General features: G+C 35.5%; 2 protein-coding genes across 3 annotated transcripts in view; one reads left to right on the forward strand and one right to left on the reverse strand.

The window, feature by feature from the left end:
* The window catches only part of Adar (Adenosine deaminase acting on RNA), a 78,652-nt gene that overhangs the window by 36,115 nt on the left and 23,962 nt on the right, over positions 1–18,575 (forward strand). The gene's annotated exons all lie outside the window — the stretch shown is intronic.
* On the reverse strand, positions 15–18,363 carry LOC149424775 (uncharacterized). The gene is made up of 4 exons (XM_089631017.1): positions 18,245–18,363; positions 17,635–17,764; positions 5,948–6,059; positions 15–297 (listed from the first exon to the last, which is right to left on the reverse strand). Exons 2-4 carry the CDS (start codon positions 17,681–17,683, stop codon positions 15–17), a joined length of 444 nt encoding a protein of 147 aa, XP_089487143.1. The 5' UTR covers positions 17,684–17,764; positions 18,245–18,363.

Consider the following 18,575-nt stretch of genomic DNA (forward strand, 5'->3'; position numbering starts at 1 on the left):
GAGCAAACCTTGTCTCAGACTGGCGGCACTGTCAGAACTAGAACTCTCGAAGAAGGCGTGCAAGTAGAGCACCAGCGGCTTAGACCAGTCCATATTGGACTCCGCCAGGGCCTTGTCATCTTAATTAATAAACAATAGTAGAGCAAACCTTGTCTCAGACTGGCGGCACTGTCAGAACTAGAACTCTCGAAGAAGGCGTGCAAGTAGAGCACCAGCGGCTTAGACCAGTCCATATTGGACTCCGCCAGGGCCTTGTCATCTCCTATGGATAGTTGCTGCCCCGAAATAGGGTTGTCCCTGCAAGGGGAAATTAAAGCATGTATTTAAACCAGTTGGTACTCTTCCTTCTACATCACGTACAATCTCTCGCTGGGATTAATGTAATATATTATTAACCTTTTGCATCCCAGCCGTGTCGGACGGAAGAAAATTACTGAAAATAGAACAGGGCTATTTGAAATGAATTTATATATTTCAACGTGCCAAGACATTCCATTATGAAATTCACTGGTGTTTTTTGGTCTATTTTATATTATTGTGTCCGCATTATGTGTGTTAGTGTAATGGTACGTGCACATTTGCGAACCGAGCCAAGAATTACGGGCTACGGGCAAGGAACGAAGAAACTGCATGCGGCATTTCATTATATATATACATTAGGGTGTCCCAAAAAAATTAAAGTTGTTATTTTTGAACGCATACCCTCTAATTTTGTTTTAATAATGACAAAACACTTATAAAATTTTTTTCGTTTTCTTTGGACAACTTCAACCCGTGCCGACTTGCATCGAAAGATGTCAGTACTTGTACATTAAGACGCCAGCGAGCAAACGTGTTGATGAGCTTGTAGTAACTTGCTATTTTGTTAGTAAACGAAAATCACTCGTTCAGGCAAGATGTTGTTAGTTACGCACTTCTAAAAAGAGTATATTTTTAATAGGAGTCATAAAACACCAAATATCGGGTTCTAAACTGCCATCTAATGGACAAGTTCTTGAAGTTTTGTTCGACAATATCCGGAAAGTGAATTTAACTGTCAATATATACCAAATATAGCCATAGTTGGTATTAAAAGCTGTGTTTGAAGTAAAAATCAGTCAAGTGGCTACAAGCCCTGACATACCACTCTTCAAAAAGTTTCAAGATAACTGTAAAAATGTTGATCCCGATAAAATTCAGTGCCACACAGAAAATTTCACATTGCACCTAACCGCTTCCGAAATCGATGATTTGCTTGACTTTTAACAAAAATACTTGGAGATGACTATTGAGAGTTTTTTGTGCTCTGTGTGATAGTTTTAGGAGGAGATACAGCGAGAAAATTTAAGATTCGGCCTCCAGGTGCTCGATGGATGACAAAGGCGCTTTATTCTGTGAAACTATCATTAATTTGTGCGCAATTTAAAATTACCGGTAAGGATAAGGCGGCACTTTTAGACGTTTGTCAATTTTTATGTCAAGCCATGGTTACAATGTATTATAGCAGTTAAAGCACCTTACCAGGACTTGTGCTTTTTGAAATCGATTAAGGCTTAAGAAAAAATTGATGAAAACATCTCTATGGCAGCTTTATTTCTGTTCAGTAAGCAGTTATGGTATTTGACCGATGAAGGATCTATTTTATCGCTGTTTGACGACGCTGTGGATCAAAAAACAAAAATAAAAATGCTCGAAATATCAAAAAAAAAAATTATCAACCCATGACAAACGTTACATCCCATCGAAGGAAGATCTTGATGGTAAATTGTATGGTAAGTTTATTGAGTAGTTTAATTTATGTTTTGTATTGAGGTTTTTGTTCATATCATAATTTAGTGACTTTTGTTTCAGAGAAAAATATTTACGACTTCATTTCAGTCAAGAGCAAGTATTTGTTTGATCGTCTGAAAACAGATGCAAGTTTTCTTAACGAATTCCCTACGATGTGGTCAAATAATGCTTCGTATCAAGAAGTCAGAAAGAAGGTGTCGCCGCTGAGGTAGTGAATGATATAGCTGAAATAACTGTTAAGTTAATGCAAGATTTTTATGGCTTAATCTCACGGTCGAAGAGGAAACAAAAATAATTTTTGTTTCCTCGTTTTCAGGACCACCGGAAGATTTATCCTGACTGTAAAAAACAAACTATGAAGAAAAATTTAATCAATAAACCATTTTTAAATATAAAATACTACATAATTGAACATTTGTGCATTTTTAAATTTTATTTATCCGACAAAAATGAATGTTGAAAATCCTTCCATATTAACTCTGTACCATATGTTTGGCATCAAGTCGGCACGGGTTGCCGGTGTTAAATCAAAATAATATTTATTATATGAGTTATTGGGATCAAATGGAATAAAATAAGAGGGTATGCATATTTAAATTCATGAAAACAAAATTCTTCCTTATGTCCTGGGACACCCTAATATACATGTATATTATAATACCTGTATATTATAATCATAGAAAGTAGAGAAAAGTCGGTTTTTTGTAATTCGTAAAAAATATATTCGGACGCAATTTGTAACCTAATCTAATATAAAAAAGTCGTAAAAAAATATTTTCGGGCGCAATTATAACCTAACGTTGGCCAAACCTTATGAGATACATCAAAATAATGTACTACGGAATTGTATATCTTAAAGAAGCCTACAGAAAAGTCCGAGATGGCTGTACCTGTACTGTATAGGATAACCCCCCAGCAACGCCGGGTACACGTCAGCTAGTTGAGTTATATTAAAATAATGTACTACGGAATTGTATATCTTAAAGAAGCCTACAGAAAAGTCCGAGATGGCTGTACCTGTACTGTATAGGATAACCCCCCAGCAACGCCGGGTACACGTCAGCTAGTTGAGTTATATTAAAATAATGTACTACGGAATTGTATATCTTAAAGAAGCCTACAGAAAAGTCCGAGATGGCTGTACCTGTACTGTATAGGATAACCCCCCAGCAACGCCGGGTACACGTCAGCTAGTTGAGTTATATTAAAATAATGTACTACGGAATTGTATATCTTAAAGAAGCCTACAGAAAAGTCCGAGATGGCTGTACCTGTACTGTATAGGATAACCCCCCAGCAACGCCGGGTACACGTCAGCTAGTTGAGTTATATTAAAATAATGTACTACGGAATTGTATATCTTAAAGAAGCCTACAGAAAAGTCCGAGATGGCTGTACCTGTACTGTATAGGATAACCCCCCAGCAACGCCGGGTACACGTCAGCTAGTTGAGTTATATTAAAATAATGTACTACGGAATTGTATATCTTAAAGAAGCCTACAGAAAAGTCCGAGATGGCTGTACCTGTACTGTATAGGATAACCCCCCAGCAACGCCGGGTACACGTCAGCTAGTTGAGTTATATTAAAATAATGTACTACGGAATTGTATATCTTAAAGAAGCCTACAGAAAAGTCCGAGATGGCTGTACCTGTACTGTATAGGATAACCCCCCAGCAACGCCGGGTACACGTCAGCTAGTTGAGTTATATTAAAATAATGTACTACGGAATTGTATATCTTAAAGAAGCCTACAGAAAAGTCCGAGATGGCTGTACCTGTACTGTATAGGATAACCCCCCAGCAACGCCGGGTACACGTCAGCTAGTTGAGTTATATTAAAATAATGTACTACGGAATTGTATATCTTAAAGAAGCCTACAGAAAAGTCCGAGATGGCTGTACCTGTACTGTATAGGATAACCCCTTAGCAACGCCGGGTACACGTCAGCTAGTTGAGTTATATTAAAATAATGTACTACGGAATTGTATATCTTAAAGAAGCCTACAGAAAAGTCCGAGATGGCTGTACCTGTACTGTATAGGATAACCCCCCAGCAACGCCGGGTACACGTCAGCTAGTTGAGTTATATTAAAATAATGTACTACGGAATTGTATATCTTAAAGAAGCCTACAGAAAAGTCCGAGATGGCTGTACCTGTACTGTATAGGATAACCCCCCAGCAACGCCGGGTACACGTCAGCTAGTTGAGTTATATTAAAATAATGTACTACGGAATTGTATATCTTAAAGAAGCCTACAGAAAAGTCCGAGATGGCTGTACCTGTACTGTATAGGATAACCCCTTAGCAACGCCGGGTACACGTCAGCTAGTTGAGTTATATTAAAATAATGTACTACGGAATTGTATATCTTAAAGAAGCCTACAGAAAAGTCCGAGATGGCTGTACCTGTACTGTATAGGATAACCCCCCAGCAACGCCGGGTACACGTCAGCTAGTTGAGTTATATTAAAATAATGTACTACGGAATTGTATATCTTAAAGAAGCCTACAGAAAAGTCCGAGATGGCTGTACCTGTACTGTATAGGATAACCCCCCAGCAACGCCGGGTACACGTCAGCTAGTTGAGTTATATTAAAATAATGTACTACGGAATTGTATATCTTAAAGAAGCCTACAGAAAAGTCCGAGATGGCTGTACCTGTACTGTATAGGATAACCCCCCAGCAACGCCGGGTACACGTCAGCTAGTTGAGTTATATTAAAATAATGTACTACGGAATTGTATATCTTAAAGAAGCCTACAGAAAAGTCCGAGATGGCTGTACCTGTACTGTATAGGATAACCCCCCAGCAACGCCGGGTACACGTCAGCTAGTTGAGTTATATTAAAATAATGTACTACGGAATTGTATATCTTAAAGAAGCCTACAGAAAAGTCCGAGATGGCTGTACCTGTACTGTATAGGATAACCCCTTAGCAACGCCGGGTACACGTCAGCTAGTTGAGTTATATTAAAATAATGTACTACGGAATTGTATATCTTAAAGAAGCCTACAGAAAAGTCCGAGATGGCTGTACCTGTACTGTATAGGATAACCCCCCAGCAACGCCGGGTACACGTCAGCCAGTTGAGTTATATTTTTTTAACTTAGATTTAATCAAAACCAACTATTATACAATTGGCTAACAATTTCTGGTCAAAATCGTCAAGTTTTGACGGTTTTGAAATCATGTCAAACGTCGGATTTGAAAGATTTTAGAGATTTTATTTTCAAAAATTTTTCAGGAATTTTATAAAAATAAAAAATACAAACAATGGATTTGTTACATTTCCGTTGTCTTTGCAGAAAAATCTATTCTCATGCATTAAAAATAATTGCCAAGTGGTTCATTATATTCATTTATTATTAATACCCCAAAGTAGGCAAATGCCCGTATTATGGAGGTAACATAAATAAGAAAAAATAATAACAATAATATTGGAAAAATTGAGGGGTTGTGTATCACTAATCTGTGATGTTTTAATGAAGAGATTTTCGGATGCCATTTAATTACCGTTCTAGGCAATATGCTAAAGGGCCCTGGGCATAGACATTCGAGAACAATTTAAGTAATTTGCGTGAAGATGTGTGAAGACATCAAATGCCTTTCTCATCAACTACCAAAAAAAAGATATAATTAACAGTATAAAATACAGTTCAAATAGTTCATTATGCACTACTGTGCACTGTGCATACGAATCTTTTAAAAGTTTGTCATACTAGATGGCCAGGCGATATCCCCTCACCCTGGATTTGGCTTTAATGTTAGTCAAAGTCAAAACAAAATCGCACTAATGCTCTGACCAGGGCTTCTTAGGTTAATGGTGCCATAGCGGTGTATAGTAAGCCATAAACATTTCCGTACTGGCCATAACCTGAAGTGTAGGTAACCCACCTAGTGTAGAGGGCGAAGGTGATATCTCTATAACCTGAAGTGTAGGTAACCCACCTGGTGTAGAGGGCGAAGGTGATATCTCTATAACCTGAAGTGTAGGTAACCCACCTAGTGTAGAGGGCGAAGGTGATATCTCTATAACCTGAAGTGTAGGTAACCCACCTGGTGTAGAGGGCGAAGGTGATATCTCTATAACCTGAAGTGTAGGTAACCCACCTAGTGTAGAGGGCGAAGGTGATATCTCTATAACCTGAAGTGTAGGTAACCCACCTGGTGTAGAGGGCGAAGGTGATATCTCTGCCGAGATCGATGTCCTTGCATTTGGTTGGGTCGATGGGGTATAGCTGTAAGTAGGAATCCTCAAACTGTACTCCTGGGGGACCTGAAGTCATACATTATATTACACAATTAGCTTATTACTAGCGCCGCAGACGTGTCAAAAATCATGGGATAAAATTAATTTAAAAAATATATTAAACAATACAATTTTTTTATTAAATCCGAGAAAAATAAATGCCGCCGACGGGAATCGAAACCGCAGCCTTCCGATTGCCGGTCGGGTGCACTAAGCCACTATGCTACGTCGGTTTATTTTACAGACAAATAATTCAATAGTATTTAAGTAGTATTTTATTCAACAATTATTATTGATTATTAGATTTTTTCACCTGCTACTTAAATAAACAAAAAATAATATTTGTTTTGAAATGTCGGGAATCGAACCCCAATCAACTTATTACACCATTAACTATTTTAATAACGGACGCACAAATGTTCATTATAATGTAGTGTGCTGAAAATATTAGAATAATATAAATCCAATGTTGAAAACGCTTTATTAAAATATTTTAATATCTTCACCCAACCAATTCTAATTATCAACCAAATCAAATCATATTTGAGTTCTTTGAACATATATGAACTTTCTTTCATATTTGTGTATAATTTCACGAAGGAATATTTCACTTCACGCACCGACCTCCCGTACAAGTACCTAGGTATTTGATCATATTCATTCACTGGCTTGTGATATTTGTGAGTATTTTTTTATTAAAATAAAGAATTATTCACTTAAAAACATTATGCGTTTAAAAAAAATATTAGTGGATAATAATCCAAAATAAAAAAAATTAAATCAGAAGTTATAATTTTGCAAGAACGGTGATTATAGTCGGTATTTTTTTAAATTTATAATCTCATCTTTCGAACTGATAATAATCTTTTTTGTAGCGCCGTTTTTGTGAAATTTAATATCACGCAATGCTTTGTAGTAGGTAGCATTTCGATAATAGTAGTTTAACAATTATTTAAGGCTCTTGGCTTTTACAAACATATCAGTACACACATACAATACTTGTCATTTTACAAACATAATTTAGACATGTCAGCTATATTTTGCAAACGTAATACAGAAAAATATCTGTTAAATACACAACTAATTATTTTTGCTTTGATGAAGGATGGAGATGTTTTCAATATATTTAAAAGGTCTGTATCTGAAATCGCGCTAGTGGGGAGTGATATGAATATTTAGTGCTATGGTTGTCACATTGGAAAAGCTGATGGAGTCGAGTTGATTCAACAGGCACACGAATATTAATAACACTTACAATTCGAGGACAGTCTATGAAGTTATTCAGTAATTTAAAAAGTATAAAACTATCATTAATAGTTCTCAGGGTAGAAAGTAGCGGTAGCTTTAGATTAGACATTAATGTTCAATCAAGCGGTGTAATATACACTGGAGACCACACAGGAGATGCATATTCTAGCTGTGATCTCACAAGCGAGCAGTATAGTAGTTTCTTTGACTCAACGTTTGAAAAGTCCTTGTGTTACGTATTACGAAACCTACAATTTTGCATTACCTTATTGGAAATTGTTTCGCAGTGGGGATCAAAAGTAAGTTTCCTGTCAAAAATAACTCCAATGTCTTTGATGAAAGGTACTAATACAATTTCCTTATTATTAATTGAATACGACGTATGATTATTCAATAGGATAGGATATTCGATTCCGAGAACGGTAAAAACACATGAGATTATGAATCCATTTTTTTTACAAAGTCCAGCATTTTTTTGCAATCTCATATGATTTCGTGTGTCCTCTCATATAAGTCGATACGAATGCAGATTACACAGCATAATTATTTATACGATATAATAGTGATTCTTTCAATTTGGCACACGCAGCAAGAAAATATGGTGAAATGGTCTGGCGAGCTTTCCAACCTAATTTATTTGAAAAGTGGGGTAAGGCAAGGAGGAAGCATGTCTCCAGCACTCTTCTATATATACATTGATGAACTAATTCAAAGACTTAATAACACTAAAATAAGTTGCTATTTTCAAGGAGTAAATAATATTAATTACGCAGATGGTATGGTTTTTCTAGCACCGTCACTTAGCACACTAATGAAACTACTCTAAATATGTGCAGATTTTGCAAAAAATCATAACCTTTTATATAATACGTCCAAATCAATCTGTATGGTTTTCAAATGTAAAAACGAAATCATGCAAACATCTTCAGTATGGCTAGAAGGAAGAAAAATTGATTTTAGTCGTAGCGTCAAATATGTACCTGCGACATATTCTCACAGACGACCTGAAACACATCGAGGATATGGAAAGACAAAGAAGAGCGATATTCGTTAGAGCAGGTATGCTGTCAAGGCGTTTTCAATTTTGCAGTACAAACGTCAAAAGGATACTATCAACGCATTCTGCACTTCGCTGTTCACGTCAGAACTGTGTCAAATTACACTGAATCCCAATGGCATAAGCTAAAAGTCGCTTACAATAATGCTTATCGCCAACTATTCCGCCTACCGAGATACTGCAGCGTTATGGAAATGTTCCTGGAGGGACGAGTGCACTCTTTCAGAGAGCATCTCCGCCACCACGTGGGAAGCTTATGGCGCAGACTAAGCCATTCAAATAACACAATTATCACTGCCATGGTTGCCTGGATGGAGTCCCCTCTGATGGCCCGACAGGAGATGTTCAAATATCCTCCATAAACTTCTGCTTACACACATTTTTGTTTATCTTTTTTCATTTAAATTCCGCATTTTTTGTGCCTATCTATGTATTATTATTTTGTCTTATTCTAATTATTTCAAAATATGGAATGTATTGCATTTAACTATCCCTGGACACATTCTGGAATAAACTCTTATTATTATTATCATACTAATTAGATTTTTTTGTATATTCTTTACATATATATTTTTTATAGAGATATTTATTTTGTATACATGTTTTATTAACTATAAATTTTAAACATTATATATCTAGTGTGTTTCTATTACTAGTTAGTTATTTTAGAACTACGTACTAAAATTTGGACTTCACAACATTGAGACATAACCCCTGAACAACTGAAAAACTTCCTTAACATATAAAGGGCGTTCATCGAACATTTTAAAACCTTTATGGATAAGTGAGTCCAAAACTTCAGTTCTTTCATAATTTTGTTAAGTTTGCAACGTTTTTTTTATGTATTTCAAATGTGATATGTACATTGTAGATCTTTTTTTTTCATTTTCCGTAAAAACAAATAGTTAAATAGAAACTATATAACATTATATACATTAATTTGTATGTTTTTAAAATAAACATTACTAATTCTAATAATAAAATTTTAATATCAAACGTGAAAAATGTTGTTAAAAACGCTTACCACATTTTTCCTTAATATTTTAATCCAAACGTAGAAACATTGGGAGAACTTGATTTTTCGAAAACACATTCGTTTTGTGGAATTTGCAAGAAAACTTAAGTTCATTTTTTATCTCGTTCATATAATAAATAATTTTGAAAGTTAAACCGAATGTTAATGCTAATAGGTGCGAAATATGAATTATTCACAAATTTAGGATTTTATTCATGTTTAGTGGATGCTGTACGGGACGGCACTGTAGTCGCCGGCCGCACAGACGATATAGCGGGAGTGGCCGGCTGGCCGCTTCGACGCCTTGGAAGGAAAATCGGGAAAAAGGAGGGAGAATGTTGAAAAAAAGGGAAAAATGGGGAAAAATATGAGGAACGGGAAAAATGTGGAAAAAATGGTGGAAAATGAGGAAAGGGAAAAATATAGGGAAAGGGAGAAATGGGTAAAATGTGGTAGATTGTGGGAGAAAGGTATAAGGCAGGGGGGAGGAAGGTAGGGGGGAACCTGCGCCCTGACAAGGGACGCTTCGACTATTGTGAAATGTTTCTTCTTGGTGAACACCAGGGATCCGGGAGAAAGAAGAAGGCCAGGTTGAAGTGAAGATCCCAAGGCAGAAGAGGCTTGAAGAGGCAGTCAGGGGCAGTCCAGGAGAGATGTTGATGTGGCGAAGGGTGCTGGATCTCTGCCAAATTGCGCAAGTTTTCTGCCTTTTAAAGGACCAACGGGCTTAGCTCACCCTTTGTTAGCGAGAAATTCCGAGAATTTATTTTGGGTTCTCGGAATTTTCACAGGGAAGAGCGCCGCTGTTGCGCAACTCGATTGGGGACGAATTTGACTAGGTCCCTGACTGTTCTTCAATCCACTTTGCCCGGGTCATATTTTATTTAAATACATTTTGTGAGTGTGCACAAATTTACATGTTAAAAAGGGAATTGATATCTAAAAGGCAGCTTTGCACAATATTCAATTTTGTACAAATTTACACATTAAAGGGAGTTGGTATTTAAAAGGGAAGCTTTGCACAATATTCAATTTTGTGCAAACGGCAAGTTTTGTAAAGGAAACCGCGTCTGCACAATTTCAAATTTCATGCAAGTCTTCCATGTTTTGTACAAATTTAATTTATAAGAAGGTATTTGGGGGGTCAAGCCTTTGTTTTTTGTCTATAATGATGACTGCTTGACCCCGTGGTTTTATTTATTAATCAGTTTTTCACATAAGATTACAGATTTTTATACAAGAGCAGATAAGATTTACAGTTTTACACAAGTTTTTAGAGATGATTTTGTTGCATAAATTCGAATATGCGCAGAGGTGAGTTTGTAAAGGAACTGCCTCTGCGTAAATTCAGATTTATGCAAATTAATTTAAGTCGGTGGAGGTACGTCCGGTACAGATGCCATGAATAAAATCCTAAAAATGGCCAATGTGAATAATTCATATGGAAAGAATTATTATTTATCTTTCTAAAATTATGAATATAAAAAAATAGTGTAGATAAAAATGGAAGGTTCCAAATATTTAAATGGCAACACCAAGATGGTTGAAACTAGTTAAAAGAAAAAAAATGATGAAACATTATAAACAGGCTTGGCCTATTGAGGTTAAAAATTCCATCGTAAAAAAAGATATAAAGTAAAGAAACAATAAATAAATTTAAAAAAGCACTATGGTTAAAGTGAATATTTTTCGCATCAATATCAAACGTGTGTGAATCAAATATCTTTAGAAATTAGTGTTAATTAATGGAATGATATGATTCTATATGATATCTAAGGATATTTAACGATATTTTAACCCTGAGGTGATATCTCACAAAAGCGGCGCTATACAAATTGTCCAATATTTTTTTTTTAAACTTCCGATTTTTTTTCACTTTTCCACAAATGATCATCTAGTCAATCAACATTATGCAAGTGCATTATATAAGCAAAATAAATACAAAACAATACAAGAACAACACGTCAACTCACCAGAGATCAAATGGGAAAATAATTCACCGACTCCAGATATTTTCATATCAGAGGGTTCGGCTTATTGCGTTATCTGATATACTCTTCTTTAAATATTTATATGTTTTGGGATCAAAGCTAATTCTTTTCTATATGATATTACAAAAAATAATCAGAGAGCAAATGCAAAGCATATGCCTTAACTAGCGTTGCTTATTATTATTATTAGCGAGAAAATTACAATTGGTACATGTCAAATAACCATTTATTAGATGTTCGAGCAAAATAAATAAATATACATTTTTTAGCCATGTGGAAGAAGCGCGCACTTTAGCTTTAAAAAACGTAAATAATAAAAATCCGTCTAGTGTCTAGTCAATCTGCCAGATTCGAGAGTCAAACATTTATAAGATCACATTTGAACCTAAAATAATGTGTGTTCTAAAATCTGTGTTTCCATAGTTTGTTTCCTGTTTTAACTCGACCGTTTTGCATTTCGTCTGTCTGTAAATTCGTTTTCGTTTTAGCCTTTTTAATGGTTCATTAAAGAGTTTTCGCAATAGGGGATTATATTTTACGAAAATTTATTGCAAAATGTCGAAGTGGTTGCTGAAAAGTTATTGCACCGAATCTAAATATCCAATACTTTGATGAAATCGCCACCCACTTAAATGGTTCGAGGAGAAATTAAGCAGGGCTATTTGGTAATACATGTTCGTGTCACTAACGAATCCTTGCCGTAAAACATCGACCAAATTGAGGGTTAGGCAGATTGGATAGACGATAGACCGACACACAACCGTCTTGGCCACACGCTTGTTACTTCATCCACATTCATTCGTCCTTTCATAATTAGTATTATAGTACACCGACTCTTGACGATGTAACAAGACGATGTACTTGATGATCCCACGTTTTTCTCCAGTTTCCCCGATTAAAACTAAAGAGAACTGGAGAAGATTATTTTTTCATTGTTACTTTTTTCGTGCATATTTCAAGGTTTTTAGTGCATGTTATTCACATATTTGCATTCACGTGTCAAGGTTTTTTATACATCCGTTCCCTACTAATTAAATAATAATTGGTCCTTTGTATCTAGTAATTCTGCTAAGACAATCGAGAGATTTGCTCGTAGCGTAGTTTTCCGTACCACTGTGCGACTGTGCGGCCTGTGCCGTGCCTACATTCGCGGTACCAGAGATGTCTATTGCGCCCTTGACCATAAGACCAAACCACAAGACGTTCCCAATGTTCCACTCGCTAGTGCGGATGGCGGTATGGTATGCGCCATGCGGCCTAGCACCTACACATAGTCGTGTTGGCTAATATTCATTCGTTTATTGCATTATATATATCTGTACCCCAGAAGCATACGGATGCAAGTCCAAAATTTGAAGAAATTAGTTTTTGATGAAGACATGAAGTAAATTATCATGTTCATTAGTGGCAGAAAGATGCAAGCTTGAATATTTATGGTATTTTCAAAAATATATAAGGATGCAAGAACCATTACATCATAGAAGCATAAAGATGTACATTGGACTTGCATCTTTCTGCCTCTAACATTACTACGCTTTCCATGGAAGTAAACATTCGAATGTAGACTCAAGTCCATTTTGCGTCCTTCTGCCTCTAATTTCTATGTTTTCTGTGGAACTAAACACAACAATCCCAGTGCTCTCATCATTATTTATTGCATTCCTGCAATAAATAAAAATGAAAAAGAGTATTTCCGTGTATGAATGGATGACGAGGCTCAAGAAACAGAATTCTTCTGAAGAGACTGATGGAAACATACGTGGTGATATTATTATTGAAGACCTGACCATGTCACTTATTTATTTATTTACTTACATTTACCTTACCTCATCATTATACTACTGAATGGACTATATAGGGATGGAAAACAGGGGGCAAACGAAGTAGCTTCTTGCCTCTTCAAGTGGATATACAGCGATATGGGGTTAATGTTGAAGAAATAACCGTATGGTCTGACAACTGTGCAGGTCAAAATAGAAATATAACAATAGCCATATCCTACGTATGGCTGGTTTTAAAAAAAATTAAAAACCTCAAGATCATTCATCATAATTTTTTATTACGTGGTCACACTCACCTGGAAGTAGACTCTGTCCATTCAGCGATTGAAAGGGCAAAAAAAACTACCCAATTCCAAATATTTTACCGCACGACAAAAAAATTAACGGGAACAATTCATCAGATATTGCAAAACTAATAATCAGTACATTGTACACTCAATGAACTTAGAAAATTTCAAATATTTAAATTCCCTTTAAAATGGTTCACAATCACCTTTTGTATATCGAAAGAAGAATATGAATGGTGAGGGTTTCCTAATATCAGCGATATTATGGCTACGAGCTGACGTAAATGTGTCGGGGATGCTACTGTATAAAAATGGTTTTCAGGAAACTGAATTTAAATATTATTATATTAGAAGAAAAAGGAGAGGTGTTTTGAGCGGTGACCGGATAAATCATCAAAAAGATAATTCACCATAATTTCGCATTTTTAAAATGTTATATAAAGTCATGAAAAGTGATGAAACAAAATCTCTATTAACTGGGTTAAGTAGGTTAGGTTTAATTTATTTTTTTCATCGTTTCTAATGACTTTATATCACTTTTTAAAGGTGTGTTGAATTGTCTATGTGTTGATTTATCATGGAACCGTTTTAAGCACCCCGGAGGTATTAACCCCGGGTAAATACAAATCCAATCGCATTAGATACACCAAATTTTGGTGATCTACAAAAGATGTTACAGTGGGTACCAGAGCCACTGTACTTTTTTTACACTTATTTAAAAAAAAAAAAAAATTCTCTGTCAGATGACGAAGATATGGAAAATAGATATTTATATTTACCTGTTATATAGTTATTATTTTACTTCTAAATGAAGTTTTCAACATTGATCCTTTTATAATATACCATGAGTCATACCAAAATATTCAATATCATTTTGAAGCAGAAGGACTCAAGTCCACAATGCTTTTTTTAAAACATTTTTTTTTAGGCTTTGCATATAAAATATTTTATTTTATTTTCTCATTTTCAACACAAAATTAATTGATTCAATAGGATAAAAAATAAAAATCAATTATCATGAATATCCGCAGATGTTATTAGACCAAACTTACAGAAAAAAAAGTATTTTGGCTCTCCTGAACATTTAGATTTTTGGACTTGCATCCGTATGCTTCTCGGGTACAGATATTAGTATTGGCATTCGGCCTTTACCCTGTTTCGTATTAGAAGGTACTTTATTTCAAGCTAGTTTTATTAATTCATTAAGGATAAAGCAATATGTAAGTAAGACTAATTGTTATTTTTTCAAAATAATAATTATAGTCCGTTCAGCACGAAGCAGGGGCAATAAATGGGCCATACCTAGTTACCTATATTATTTCTTACTACTTACTATTAATAATAATAACATAGAATTTATATAGCGCAGCTTAGTGTCATTTCACTTCATGTGGGATTTACTATTGCAAACTTAAAAACGGTAATTTAGTATTAGTGGTCATGTTCTTAAAATTATTCCTACTTTGTGCCTTACCCAATACAGATCTAATAATATAACACTAAATATACAGTTTATACAAAACGATGACAAAATAAAGAATAACAATACTAGCAGGACAGCACAAAACAAGAACATTAAAACTAAAAGATAACAATATAAAACGGGAGGCAGTTTGTGCTCACAAATGAGAATCTTCTTAGTAGACATTTAAAAAAGGTACAATAAGGAGGCAACCGAAACCCCCCGAAGCACTCATGTCAAGAACAGATATCAAACCTAACTTACCTACCTCCATCCCGATGATCAAGTCTGAAATTAACCGCAAAAGAGGAGGTTCCTTTGAATGAAACCGTCGATAAGCGGATTGATTTTGGGCAAACAGACCAGCGGAGTTCAAGTACCCCATCAATTTTTTTGCAACGATTTTCTCAAGCAATTTTGATAGGAATGGTGAGTTGGATATTGGCCTGTAATTATCTGTATTATCAATATCAAGATTTTGTTTTTTTAGTGTCGGAGTAATAATTTATTTTTTAAGTGTTCCTGGTACAAGTGAATTTATTAGACAATTCTGCATAATTGCGGTAATTACAAGCGCTATATCCGGAAGACATTGTTTTAAGAGCCAGGTCGGTACAGGGTCTTGCGCGCCTTGCTTGTTTGGGCAAGACTTCACAGCACGTATGACAGTTTCTTCCGTTACTGCTGCAAAAGTAGGGCAGTTACCAGTGAGCGGACTTGGTGCTGTGACAGAAGGCAATCCTACCCCACTGAGAACCCGAACTTTTTCAACTTTACTTTTAAAATATGTTGCGAGACTATCCGCTTCAAGAGAGGATCAACCTTCATGTTGCTCTCTCCAGGCAAAGTCTTTATATTTTACCACAGTTTTCAAGGGTCCTTTTCTGCCTCAATTTGCTCACACCAAAAGGTAGATTTTTCTGCGTTACTTCTTCCTTGTAAGCGTTTCGCTTCGCAGTCCAAAGTTGCCTATTGCTGAAAGTCGGGTTTCATCTTTAAAACCTCGCAAATTTCCCTTTTCTTTTTGAGACATTCAGCATCGAGTAAATCCAGCATAAGTCAATCTTTGTTAAGTATTTGTAAAAAAAGTCTTTTATTTACGAATATTATTTTTAATACTCATTTTTAAAGAAACCTTTGTGAATATTTGTCAAAAACTAATCTGTTTACCCGTATTTTTAATACCTACTTTAAATAAACCTTTGTTGAATGTTTGTGAAAAAAATAACATAATTTATGTAGATACGATTTTAGTTCCAAAGTTCGAGTTGTTCACTCGATGGTGACGTAGATATTGATGCAATTTGTAAAATATTCAGGGAAAGTTTTCTGGTTACCAGAAATTATAATATTTAAATGAATATTTTGGCTCTCGGCCGCTCGCGGTTGTTTCGTCCCTTTCGTGATTCATCTCGCGTTTTATTCCGCACATGTAGCATAACACGGTGCCCTTGAAACTTTTACTAGCGCCAGGCGCCATTCAGGTTCAGGGCCGGCCCTGCTTATATGGACTCACAGCTCTCAGGGGGAGTTGTGTATTAAGTCTTCCAGCATTTTCAAATCAGTGATCTTTAATTACAACATTATAACAACGCTCTTGACACATTACTCAAATGACGGGTTGTTTCACAGAATTTGAACAATTCATCAAATACAATTGATGATTTTCAAGTTCTGTGAGATTCTATTCAAGTTCTGTTAGTACATCATCATTGGCCAGTTGTTTCATCAAACTGAAAAATAACAGAACCGGAATAGAACCTTCACAGAACTTGAAAATCAACTTTGAAATTTCAACCCGTCCTCAGGCATCACTTTTCAATCAAATCCAATGGAAATCCTTAACAAGAGGTCACAAAAAGGGGTTTATAACTAGAAATTTCAACCATATAAACTTTAACATTTTGCCTTTACTAGAAGTCAACTTGAGAACAACAATTCTCCCACCTGGAAAGTACATTACAATATTCATATACAAGCCATAGAAAGAATACAAAGCAATTCTTTAACGCTTTCTAACTTTTAAACAGGATTTTCCAGCAATTTTGTTGAACTCTTTTAAATGATCTGAATATGCTCAAATTGCATAGAACAGAAGGATTTTCACTGACTTGATATTTCTATATAAAATTCTAAATTATACATTTCATAGTCATACAAGGATTTATTTCAGTGCAGAAATTCTCTCACTATCTACCGTTATGTTATGTACTTCTTGTTGCCCGGAAAACTAACGTAGGGTAATAATTATGCCGAGTCAGTGGACATCTTCAATTTATCACTAAATAAATACAAAAGGTAGTTGCTGGGGCAGATCAGATGTGTATAAAAGAAAAAAAACTGTATAATTTACTATTCCTTTGTAAAAGCCCCAAAAAGGGGCTTAATATTAAAATGAATCACACAAACATCATTTTCCAAAAATGCACTAGTTTAGAGTGATATTACCCAATAGTTGAGGGGTTCAAAGCGTCTGGTTCCCACCCAGGTATCGTGGGTTCCCACCCAGGTATCGTGGGTTCCCGCCCATGTATCGTGGGTTCCCACCCAGGTATCGTGGGTTCCCACCCAGGTATCGTGGGTTCAATCCTCTGCTACGAATTACTGGTTACGAATAACCTGACAATATTAAATCCTTCTATCAGGTTAACCTGACCTAAACCTACCGTAACCTGAGACTGTTTATTTTTATTTAAAAACATTATTTTCTATTTTTTAATAAACATTATTCAATAATATGTGAAGAATGTGCAGCACTCACCTGGTAGTAACGCCAGCAGACAACCGAGGGCGACATGCGAAAAAGCCATTTATCATTTCTTTCTTATAACTTGGGAAATATATCAAGTATTTTGTAACACTGTTCAACTTTTTGTGAAGAACTGGCGCACCTTTATAAAATGGAAAAATAAAGAAATGCTTAATTATATAGAGATATAGTAGATATCGTAATACAGAGACGCTTACATGCATTACATAACGGTAACACCATGTCGATAGATGTTCACCGACAAACAGAAGTTACCTTTATATTCATTTCAAAAGTATATTATTTTCTTGCGGTAACATAAATAACCGATACTTAAAGTTTTAAAACTATTAAATATCGTTATATTATACAAAATAATAATAATAATGTACTATTGTTTTGTATAATTTTATGGAAAATGTAAATAACGCGGACCGGACACTGTCCTGCAGAAAATAATCCTCCTCACTTGAACTGATTCAAAGTCCATTTTATGTTTTTTTAGCGTTTGAAACTTTTTATTTCCCATTCATTATCGATCATGGCTTTCGGTTTACCCGGCAATAGCAAACCGTTAAATAAATAATAATATTTTTTACCGTAAATTAACAAATATATTTACAGAGTTTTCAGAGAACCGAAACTGTTTTTTAGTTATGTCGTAAAAGTGGAATAGTGCTGCGATTATACGTGGATATTGAGTGCACTTGATTGACGATTGTAGTTTAAACCCGCTTTGATCACGTACTAGAACAGTATTAGAGTGGTTACCTGTTGGATTCGTTCAGCTCCAAGTTCGACATATCCCTTCCTAAAGGTGGTTTCCTCACGTCCAACCAACCGAGGGGGGGTTGTCGGGTGGTTGGGGGTCGAATCCTAGACAAGCCAATATATCATACTATACAGGGTGTATCGGCACGTACCCGACAAACTTTAACCAGCTATTCCTTAGC

The sequence above is a fragment of the Hesperophylax consimilis genome, chromosome 4 (genome assembly GCF_061612785.1).
Source record: "Hesperophylax consimilis isolate HC1 chromosome 4, BYU_Hcon_1.0, whole genome shotgun sequence".
Taxonomy (NCBI): domain Eukaryota; kingdom Metazoa; phylum Arthropoda; class Insecta; order Trichoptera; family Limnephilidae; genus Hesperophylax; species Hesperophylax consimilis.

Excerpts from the sequence above, each read along its gene's own strand:
- LOC149424775 (XM_089631017.1), bottom strand. The coding sequence starts at position 17,683 with ATGGCTTTTTCGCATGTCGCCCTCGGTTGTCTGCTGGCGTTACTACCA. Across the intron at positions 6,060-17,634 it reads TCTGCTGGCGTTACTACCAG|GTCCCCCAGGAGTACAGTTT; the intron begins GTGAGTGCTGCA and ends GTATGACTTCAG. Across the intron at positions 298-5,947 it reads ACCTTCGCCCTCTACACCAG|GGACAACCCTATTTCGGGGC; the intron begins GTGGGTTACCTA and ends TTCCCCTTGCAG.